The 11,433-nt window shown below is 47.3% G+C and overlaps 1 protein-coding gene across 2 annotated transcripts in view; it reads right to left on the bottom strand.

The window, feature by feature from the left end:
- LOC137889371 (plexin-A1-like) overlaps positions 1-10,757 on the bottom strand; it is a 203,235-nt gene extending 192,478 nt beyond the window's left edge. For both annotated transcript variants that reach the window (XM_068733206.1, XM_068733207.1), the window contains exon 1: positions 9,364-10,757. In XM_068733206.1, coding sequence (XP_068589307.1) covers positions 9,364-10,539 — 1,176 coding nt within the window. In that variant the 5' untranslated portion in view covers positions 10,540-10,757. The remainder of the gene's footprint in view (positions 1-9,363) is intronic.
- Between the last annotated feature and the right edge of the window lie 676 nt (positions 10,758-11,433).

Here is an 11,433-nt window from a genome sequence, read left to right as displayed (position 1 = left end):
TGTGTGTGTGTGTGTGTGTGCGCGTGTGAGATGATGAGTATGATGCTAGCAGAAACGATTCCCGCGTGATCGAGAAACCAGCTGCCGCGCAAGGTTCCGTTAGACCCGAACTTCGGCCCAGGCTCATTTAAGGTGGACTAACATTTAAGGTGGACCAGCTGTTGTCTTAAGTTAACAAGCTGTGCCTCAGAGTTTATTTGTCAGGGACAACACATGTAGGCACTGTTAATATTGAGTTTTCTTCTTCTGTCTTTTGAGGTATAAGTCATGCTGATGAAATGCTGACAAAGAGTTTGGTAAGTGTGATGAATTTCCATATTTCAGATGTAAACTTTCCACTGCTTTTCAATATTAGCCGTTTACTGCCAAGTGTGTGTGTGAGTGTGTGTGTGTGTGTGTGTGTGTGTGTATGTGTGCGCACGCATTTCCACACCCACACAAACGTGAAGCCAAATCTCATCTTTGAGCTTCAGCTTCGTCTCACAGCTTCTGGTGAGCAGCTAGCAGGGAAACCCAAACACAGCCAGGGACAGACTGCTTCAGAGACACTCACAGACACGTGAATAATCAAAAGGCACAAATACACGGGAATACGCAAACATACACGCATGCATTCATGTCTGTCATGGACCTTACACAAACATACACAAATGCCCATCAATTAATGATTACACACTGGGTAGATGCTGCAGCTTTGCGAGTGCGTCTCTGATGACGAGCGCAGGTTAGTGTCACCGGTTAAGCAGCTGTAGAAGGTACGCATCGAACGCTGAGGGAGTTCTGCTCCCTCTGAGCGGATTGTTTGATGGACTCATAAATGTGTATGAATGTAAATATTTGACACGGACACCAGCATGGCTTTGGGTTTAGTGAATTGTTGCACCATTTAACCACGTCCAATTCATCGGTTCTTAAAACCCTCTGAACCCCAAAAACTGCCGGTGGGATGGAAAAGCATGTTTTCTTTAAACAATCGCCAAAACTTCACCGTTTTAACGTAGCCAGAAGCTGTAAAAAAAACTCATAATCATCAGATTTTCATCTTTCCGACGGTCGCTTCTGTACCGAAACGAAGCTTCAAATTGTGATATTTCATCCAAAACATTTAACTCTACATGTCTCATTTTAAATTGCGCATCAAATAAACCTTTTGCTTTAACCAGATCCTGTAAAAAGCATTAAATTCTGCGCTCCTCAGCGCAACTATGGAAGCCATGATGGACCCGGCTGAGACCAACAGTCACGTGACAAAAACTCGGTGAATTTTCGACTGAACTGCAGGCGTCTGAAAACATTGAGGAGAGGAAATGTTAATAGCTCTATTTATATACGTATATTACATCGAGCTTCAACTTTATTCACCAACAAGTTTCTTTTCTTTTTTTATGATTTATGCATTGTAACTGTGTTGTATTGCACAAAATACATGTTTTAGTTCTCTCTACTTCCAGCCATAGTTGTGCTGTTTCTATAGAAGTGCATGAAAAGAGCCAAAAACTCCTCGAAACTGCTTTGGGTTCAGCGGGTTAAACTTGCTGCAGTATCAGTGCTTCTGCTCGGCGTCGCCTCAGAAATCTCTTCGGGACTACCGGTGAGTTTCTGAGGTTAGAAAAAAAAAAAGAAAAAAAAAGAAAAGGTCACTGCAGGTCAGACTCACACAGCTTTAAGGCTAAGCAGCCACCGGCTCCAAAACGCTCCAAATCCATGACAAGCTGACACTCTCGTAAGCCTACAGCAACCATTAATCCATTTCCAAGTGCTAGAGTTAACAATGCACACCGCTGTGCAGTAGATTTACTCCACAGCCACCATTCATACCGGCCTGTTGGATCTGAGAAATTCCCCAATTGAGAGTCCACTATAATATAGGAAGATTTCACAGCATGGTCCACAGCCCGAGGCGGAAAAAAAAAATCACAAGACTAAAGCATATGTTGAGGCGTTGGAGCCAAAGTCATTAAAATGCCTCAAAGGTGTGTCACATTTTCGCTGCGTCATCGTGCATCAAAATGTCTCGAGGGGCGGGAGTGAAAACTGCACCTCATCAAAAAGTGTTTCCCTTAACGGGGCCCGTCTTCCAGACAGCATTTGACAGCAATTCACCCCCGCCGCTGCAGGTATTCATCGCGGCACCGGCAGACAGAATTCATCTTTACAAGTCACTTTAGTCTCCCGCCGAGTCGTAAAAACTTTGATTTCCTGACTAAATTGTCCGCGTGGCCTGAGCTGACGCGGTTCTCTCACCTGCTCTTCGTGGAACGACGTCAATAAATAAAAAAGACGCGTTGGCTTCTGAGGCCGAAGTTAAAGCTAAACAGGGAACCCTGTGGGTTAGCGTTTCTTGAGAATAACTACGTACAAAGTGTTGGATTGAGCCTGTTTCATAAGCAGTTAAAAGTTCCTTTAAGCACCTCTTATTTTGTAGGTAAATGTGCAATGTGAAAGCGGTCACCAGTGGTGACACGCTCACACGGAGCTGTGCAGTTCGTTGTTTTTGGGGATATTGCTTTGGTTGTGCAGGTCAGCTCCCATCAGCATCGTTTTTCTAGAAGCAGCCGGCAGCTGTTTAAAGCAAAAAAAAGAAGAAAAAGGAAGGAAAAGAAACTACCTGTCTATAGCAGCAAACAGCAGACAACTAGCTGGTGTATACTGCGAAGCATTTAGCAGCTTAAGAGACAGATATTTCCCCCAGGAGCTAGAAGTAGAGTGAGCGGACTTAACGTCCACCAGAGACTCGACTACAAATGAATGTTAATGCTACTTCCTGTCTGCTGGATGTAATGTGATGTGACTGAGCATCTGTTTGCGAACAGCTTCGCCATGACAACTTTGCGAGGCGATAATACATCAGTGTTGCATTTACAGCTTATTCCACGGGCCAAAAATCAATGAATACCTCGTCAACGATACTACAGATTCATGCTACTTCATTTCTGACTTTTCTTTTGAAATTTTTTTGGTGTGTTTGTCATATCAAAAATTGTCTGAAAAATGGCTGCTTTAAGCTGCTGAATGTATCATGTGGTTTTTACAACGTGTCGTCTTTTGGCTTCAGCTCCATGTCGGCGGAGCACACAACACAATGTCTAAGCTTTTCGATTGGACTTCTCTGAACAGAAAGCGCTCCTTCCATTTCTATCTCCACCGGCTTGTGCTTTTTGACGTGACATTATTTTTTTGGACGACCCCAACTATTTACTAGCTCATCTTTTGCACCGATGATTCCCACTCATCCAAGCCAACTGGAGGTGCTCCAACTAGTCGCAAAAACAATCGCTGAAATAAACGACAATCAAACAGATGAACTACTAAAATGAATCCTAAATACCACAACTAACTTCCTCGCTCGACATGCTGTGTGCAAATGTCTGCTAGCTGGCATGAGAGGTTGCCTACAGGTCACTGTAAGGTCATCACAAACCGAACAACTTGGCCGCGACAAATATGAAGGAATAGAAGTGTGAGGGTGGAAGCAAAGCCTTGATATTCCCCACACAGCAGGCGTGATGCAATGTGTGTGGGTGATCCATCCACTGAGGCACAAGCTAACGCTAATGAGACTGAAGATACAATGGAGAGATAGAGAGAGGATGAAGCAGTGAGCGGACACACACACACACACACACACACACACACACACACACACACACACACACACACACACACACACACACACACACACACACACACACACACACACACACACACCAGGCGCCTGGAAGACACAATACAAAATGCCACAGGAATAGACTGTAATCCTGGCCAGCAGTGATCAACACTGATAAATATTAATAAACACTATTATGCTCGGAGAGAGAGTGAGAGAGAGAGAAAGAGAGAGAGACACACAGAGACAGAGAGAGAGACAGAGAGAGAGAGAAACACACAGAGACAGAGACAGAGAGAGAGAGAGAGAGAGAGAGAGAGACCCACAGAGACAGAGACAGAGAGAGACACACAGAGACAGAGAGAGAGAGAGAGACAGAGACAGAGACCCACAGAGACAGAGAGAGACACACAGAGACAGAGAGAGAGACAGAGAGAGAGAGAAACACACAGAGAGAGAGAGAGAGAGAGAGAGAGAGAGAGAGAGAGACAGAGAGAGACCCACAGAGACAGAGAGAGACACACAGAGACAGAGACAGAGAGAGAGAGAGAGAGAGAGAGAGAGAGAGAGAGAGAGAGAGAGAGAGAGAGTAACAAAAGAGTCTTCTTGCTCTGTTATTGCAGCCAATTTTCCCACTGACATCCACCTTGTGGTGCTACAGACAATGCAGCAACAAAACACACAAACACACACACACACTCTTCTTATTATTATCAGCCCATTCCCCCCCACTCTTCTTTGGAGGCCAGGATAAGGTGGACACACACACACACACACACACACACACACACACACACACACACACACACACACACACACACTCAAATGAGCACTCTGTGAAGTATACAGAGAAGCCCAGAAAAAGGAAGATAAAATGAGTCTTAAACACACACACACACACACACACACACACACACACACACACTCACACGTAAACACACAGAGGATAGTATCTCCTTCTCTCTGTCTGAATCGGTCTCATTAGTCATGCCGAGGCGGGTAGCGTTGCCGGGTCGGCCTGCTCACAGAGCTGTAGAGCTGGACGGCAGCCCGCAGCCGGCGAAGGTCACCCTCCACTCAGTTTAACTCCCAGAAGGCCAACACCGGCCTCCTCCTGATAATGAGCGGGACACAAAGATGCGCGGGGGGAGAGAGAGAGCCGCACACTGTCAACGGCGGGACAGCAAAACGGCTCACCCAAACCCAGGAGGACTCGGGACGCGGGACGAGACGCAGACCTGCTGTCGCCAGAGTAATCAGAGAGTACGATCTACCGAGGCGTTGTGTTGAAGAGAATGAAAGAAGAACACAATCGTGCTCCAGAAGTGAAGCTGACACAAAGGTTTACAACGTATGAATGCAGCAGTAGAATAGCGTTGACAATATACAATTATGCATGACGCACACACAGTATGTACGTAAGTCATGACTCTTGGTTCTTAGGTTTAAGAGACACTTTCTCGCTGGATGAGAAGCAGGCCTTACAGAAGGATGTCTTGCTGACAGTGGGGTCATTGTCCAACTGTCTGCCCACATCTCTGTCCATGACTCTCGCATTATCCCGTTGCTCCTCTATGTTTCCCCTCTATCTATTTTTTCCTCATACAATGCAATATTAGGATAAAACGTCCCACTTGCTGGCCATGTAGCGCTCTTGTTTAGTGGGTAGGTTTCATATGAGTCACAGTCTGCGGGTCCTTAATGTACTTAAACAAGGAGGACTGCATCTCAGCTCAAATCATGGGTGACATTGTAGAGACCCTCATAGACTGAACAAATGACTTTGTCTCCAGTATGTGAATTATACTGCCTGATCCCTGGGAGGAAGGCTGGAATTGGACTTAAGACAGGGTGTGGAATTGTGACCATAAAGCCCCTCCTTTTATTATCCATAAAGCTGGTGCGAGAAGATAATCCGCGGCCTGAGGAAAGTGAGAGTTCCATAATCGTTTGTGATCACGGTGTATAGTTTGACGTCTTTTGACAGTGCTAAAAATCTTATATTGATCGTCACGGAGCGCGGTTTTTTTTTTCCCTGAAAATTGAATTTCTCAAGTTCCGTGATGAAGTTTTGACGGCCTCCAGGTGAAGCGTCTGAGCGTCTTGAGAGTTGACTGATTTGACCCGACCTTGTGAAAGTTTCCACAGAAGACCAGCGGAGAGGCGTGGGGGGGGGGGGGGGGGGGGGGGCGTGGGGGGGGCCGCCGGCGCCCTCGTCAGGAAACGCTGAACACGGGCGCAGGAGGAGATGATGAATCCATCACGGCGGCGTCCCAGAGCGAGCTCGGCCGCCGCGACCTTGATCGATCGCAGGCGGAACGGCAGATGGCCGTAAAGGACGACCGTGTAACTGTACGCTCATTAGCATAATCACATGCATATACAGTACACTTCGCGCTACGAGGCCGCATGGAGCTCGCGCTGCAGTGGAGGGCTTGTGACGAGAGGCGCCACGGTGGTTTTGTCTTGTAAGTGGGGCGCTTTCAAAAATAAAACATAATTGGAAGATAGAACGTGAAAGAACTTCCTCCGTTACTTAAAGAAATACATGTATTGTGTCCAGCTGAACACAGACAGACAGACTTTCTTCTATTTAACAAGAAAACATGGCTACCCTTCCCCCACTAACGTGTTCCTAAAACAAGTGATTACAGTGATAAAGAGTTTATATTAGCCGGAAAAAAACAGAACTCAACGTTGGACAATCAAATTTCTGACGGTGCACGATCAAATCGCGTGTGACAAACACTTTTCTGTCAAGAAACGTGACCAAATCGAAGCTTAAAATAATGACGTTTACTCTAAATCACTTTATTCAACGTGTCGTATTTTAGATTTCGCCAGAAACAAAGCGTTTGCAGTAACCAGATCCTGTAAAAAAAACAAGAAATTTTGAACTCGGATCAAGGAAAATGTTGCATTTGTAGATTCCAATTTGTGTAAAATATATTACTTGTGAAATTCAACTTTTACTTTGTCATTAATTATAGCTATGACTGTGCTATACCTCCACCTCTATCCGTGACTGAGCTGTTTCCATGGAGGTGCAGCACTTCTGTACTTCTACAGGAGCCCTGAACACTGCTTGGGGTTAATGGCATAGCCACAGGTTTGATCCCTTCAGCTGCCATGCGAGCAGTCAAAGCACAAAAATGAACCTGCTGGCTCATTCCAACTCCCACAAGGCCGTGCCATAATTGGACCAGTGGCGTCGGACACATTGCATCCGCTGTAATGACACAGCGGATAAAAGGACTTTTTATCAAGCAGTAAAACTAGCTACGCGGAGAATAAAGAAAGAACATAGGCTCCAAGAGACCAAAAGAAAAAGGTCCACATGTGTGCTTGTTGTAATTCTGCCTGTCCGTAGTGTTGTTCTTAATACTTTAAGTCGATCAACACCCGTCCTCCACCAGCGATCATCTCAGAGTGTACAGCCTCTGTGCGGCTGCACTGAGGCACAGCGGTGCTTTGTTTCTTTCCCTCTCCGCTCTCCACCCAGTGATCCGTCTAACGTCTTCCCTTCTCCTTCTCCTTTCTTCTTCAGAGCTGCCCTCTACGCACATCCTCCCTTCCTCCCTTCCACCCCCACCCCCATCCCCACCCGCACCCACAGAAACCGACGAAATCCCGCTTTCTTTCATTCCCTCCCGCTCTCTCACTAGCGTCGTCTGTTCCCCTCCACATTGTATTTTCAGATCACATCCCGGCACTGGCTTTACACACTAAGTCACTCTGCACCTCATCACTCAGTGGAAAGTCAAGGAGAGGGCAGAGAGAGATGGTGCAACAGCGGAGGTTTGAGGGGAGAGAGAGAGAGAGAGAGAGAGAGAGAGAGAGAGAGAGAGAGAGAGAGAAGCTGGAGAGGAGCGAAAGGAGCACGGATGTAAAAATGAGGGAGGTTAAAGGTTAAAAATTAAAAGGCAAAGAGAAGAGGTCAGGGAGAGGAGGTGAGAGGAGGGATGCAGAGAGAAGCAAAGCAAATGAAAGGCAGATAAAAGAAGGAGCGGAGGGAGAATGGGGTTAGCAAAATGAAAGAAATCTTTATGCAAAAGATGGGGCTCGAGTGAGTGAGTGAGAGAGAGAGAGAGAGAGAGAGAGAGAGAGACACAGAGAGAGAGAGAGAGAGAGAGAGAGAGAGAGAGAGAGAGAGAGAGAGAGAGAGAGAGAGAGAGAGAGAGCGAGAGTAGTCCAGAGATTTATGGCAGGTTGTTATGGAGCACCGACTGAATAACAGAAGGTGAGAGTAGGTGAATTATTCATGAGGATACAGGGCCGTGTGTGTGTGTGTGTGTGTGTGTGTGTGTGTGTGTGTGACATGTGGGCAACACACACACACACACAATGTCTCTCAAGCACCCTTAGGCCAGCTCATATGTGAGGGAAAGGAAAGACAAGCCACCCACAACCTGTGGCCAGTGTGAACCACTCCTAGGAGGCTGCCGCCCATAGCCCTCAGGCTGAGTAGTCTCACTTAGCTGTGGATACATTTTGACCAAATTATGTTCAATTATTGTGGAATAAATTCATTTTCATCCCTCTTGTTTTCAGTGGGAAGAGATTCCCACCTGCACTACTTGACAGTCGATGTATTTAACTCTTTTAGTTCTCCATCAGGTAAGTTCAGGTGAACTCACATCATTAGATATTGTGCAGGACAGCTGGAGGGAGGAAGGTTTTCTGGGCCCAGAGAAACATTTAGGCGACTGAACGGCAGGTAGACCCGATCAATATCTGTGATCGGTGCTGCAGGGACGACGTATTCATGGAGGCCAACCCTGGAAGTTAGCAATGCACTGGTTCCCTCGTCAAAAAGATTTTGGATTATTGCAGAAAATAAGCTCTGTGGTTTATAATTACAAGAGTTAGTTTAGCGAGATAATCTCCACAAATGAACAACACTTTTATAAGTGTTGCAGCAGGAATGCAATCGCCACGTAAAAAGCTTCACATGAGGCTATTTACTGACGTATGTTATGTCGTTGAACAAAATCTCCACAGAGCATATTCCAGGCATCTAACCAAAAACCCGTTAAAAACATTTGACTTGGAGACGAGGGATCAGGAAGTGCAAAAATGCTGACTCATGTCTGTGTTTTAGGACTCGTACATGGAGCACTCTTTACCCTCTCTCTTATGAAGATCATGGTGATGTCAATGGGCTGTAATTCTGGATTGGGAAAATGTGTAATCACACCTACACTTTGATAGTTTTGGCCCTACCAGAATGGAAAATATGACTTAGTTGCAGTTAGGAATTTGTCGAGATTCATACTTTCCACTTACAAGTTAACCAGGGAAACTTGAATAGACGCACAAGCAGCTTGCCGTTTTGGGGACCTGCCATCCTGCCATGGTGGGTGTTCAATATCCGTACATTTCAGTTTAACATGAGGCTAATGTTGGTGTTTTTCCCATATAGATCAGCTTCATTTTCAAGGCCCACCATGAACACATTTGAAGCCAACCACCAGCATACTTTTCACCTATGTAGACAGAAAAACGAGGTAAACGCTTCAGAGCCGGACAGTAACTCTCTAAACCAGCCAAATATAAACCCATGACCACTAAAATGCTTTTGGCGAGGACAAGACAATCTGTCCAATCCAACCTCCAACTAGAAACTGTACTTGAAGTGAAGTGATGTGAACTAGCTCATTCTGTTTTTTAGTTTTTTTTCCAATTAGAAACCAACACACAACAATCAGGATCAACATCATTTTCATGACTGACGATGATCACAAAAACACACTCACCGAGTTGATGCAGGCCAGCTCCTTGTTGAGCAGCCAGGGCAGCGAGAGCTTCCCCTCTCCTCTGTAGCACGACTGAATCCTCTCCTTAATCTTCTCCTTTATCCGTCTCATTGTGAACAGACACAAAGCCGACTCCTTGGGCGGCTTGGCTCGGTTCTTCTGACCCTGGGCGAATACGGTAAACAGAACCTCCTCGTGCTCTTGAATACCGAGCGATCGGGCCAAACGGGACCCCGGCCGGGCCAAATAAGCATCCTGAACCAAGCGGTACTCCACTCCGTCCTTGGTGCAGCCGATGGGGAACTCCACGTAGGAGTAGAACTTCGGATCGTCGACGCACAGGCGCACAATTTTAGAGGTGAAGAACTGTTCGCTGCTCGCATCCGGCGAGGTGAGCTGGGTGTCCAGCTGTAGGGTGAGATAATACACAAACTGCTCGCTGTTGAAGCCGTAGATGTAGTAGATGTCGAACGCCGGGAACTTGGAGAGCGTGTCTGAGGGAATCTTTAGCTGCGAGGAGACAAACTCGTCCTGGTAGACGAAGCTGAACATGTCGGCGTTCTCCTCGTTGGACATCAACTTGCGGCTGGACAGCGTCGGGAAGTACTCCGATTTCCCGTCGATGGGGGTGCCGACAAACAGCTTCCCACCGCCGCCAAAAAGATCCGGCGAGATCACGACACCCGACATGGTGCCTGCCTCGGCGACGCTGGATAGATAATGCTCTTTGCGGTGGTGGGGCTCGCCCAGCTTGAACAAATCATCCAGACGCAGGAACTGGCAAATTCCCTGGGAGGTACTCCCACAGGCAATCAGGCGGTTGTGGGCAGCATCAAGTAGCAGGAGCTTATTGACGTTGGAGGTCTGCACCAGCTCGTGGGGGCAGGACTGGACCCCGGGCGGAGGGTAACAGCGAGGGTTGTCAGTGACTGGGCCAGTAACGTGGCTCCGCAGCTTGGTCAGGTTGCTCGACAACTTGTAGATCCAGTTGACGGCGCCCAGGTAGACCTCGCCTGTTTTGTTGTGAACCACCAAATGTGTGAGGCCTCCTTCCGGTGGGAGGAAGGAGAGGAGGAGGGAGGAGGAGGAGGGAGTGGAGGTGGAGGGCATGGACAGGGAGAGGAGGAGGAAGAGGAAGGGGGGGATGAGAAGAGGTGGGTTGAGGTGGGAGGACATGGCGGTGAGGGGGGGAGGTGTGAGCGAGTGGGTGTCGGTGTGTATTTCTGAGCACGTAATCCTCTGCAGGGTCAGTCGGTGCCTTTTAGGACCTCAGGGCGTGATGATACCAAAGAAGAGTTTCCAAGCGGTCGGCTTCCTCTGTCGGTTTTTTTTCCACTCCTTGCTCCGCTGTTGTTTTTACAACCTCAAGCCCTGATCCTCAGCCTCGTCCGCCACCAGCCCTGAGAAAGAGAAACAAAAGGCAAAGATCTTAGCAAACAACGACGTCGATACATTCACGGGGCTTGTGTTCCGCACATCCAGAGGTCTGACAAAAAGGATTAATTTGTTTGTATCGAAATGACAAGACACTAAATATTCGCCCACAGACTCAGACTCCGAGGCCTCGGTGCCAAAGTCCAAAAAAACAAATGAAAGCACTATCGGCTTTTGTTTTATTGACTTCTCGACTCTTGGCTCACACCACTCTGTGGAGTGCATCTTTTAAAAAGAAGACGGGGCCGAACATTGCTCCTCTGCGTATTGCACGCTTCAAATACACGCGAAAACGCAACCTGTGACACAGGGTGTGTGCCTTTAAGAAGACATCCGAATGTTCTTTTAAACAGCATGTGCACACAACACGCATAGAAAAGACCTACACGCATATACAAAATCACACGGCGAAGAGGGGGGGGGGGGGGGGGGGGGGGGGGGGGGGGGGGGGAGCCACTGATGTGCAGCATCGTGATAGCAGGTACACATCCATAAATTATTAGAAGGGCTGCAGGGAGAATTCTACAGTATATTTACAACAGAGCAGATAAATACAAATGAAAGGGGAGAGAGAGAGAGAGAGAGAGGAGAGAGAGAGAGAGAGAGAGAGAGAGAGAGAGAGAGAGAGAACTGGTC

This window comes from Cebidichthys violaceus, unplaced genomic scaffold (genome assembly GCF_023349555.1).
Source record: "Cebidichthys violaceus isolate CVI_PGR_0920_01 unplaced genomic scaffold, fCebVio1.0.p SCAF_6, whole genome shotgun sequence".
In the NCBI taxonomy this organism is placed as follows: Eukaryota; Metazoa; Chordata; class Actinopteri; order Perciformes; family Stichaeidae; genus Cebidichthys; species Cebidichthys violaceus.
Note: the sequence above shows the minus strand (reverse complement) of the source record. Positions and strands in the feature narration are given on the sequence as shown.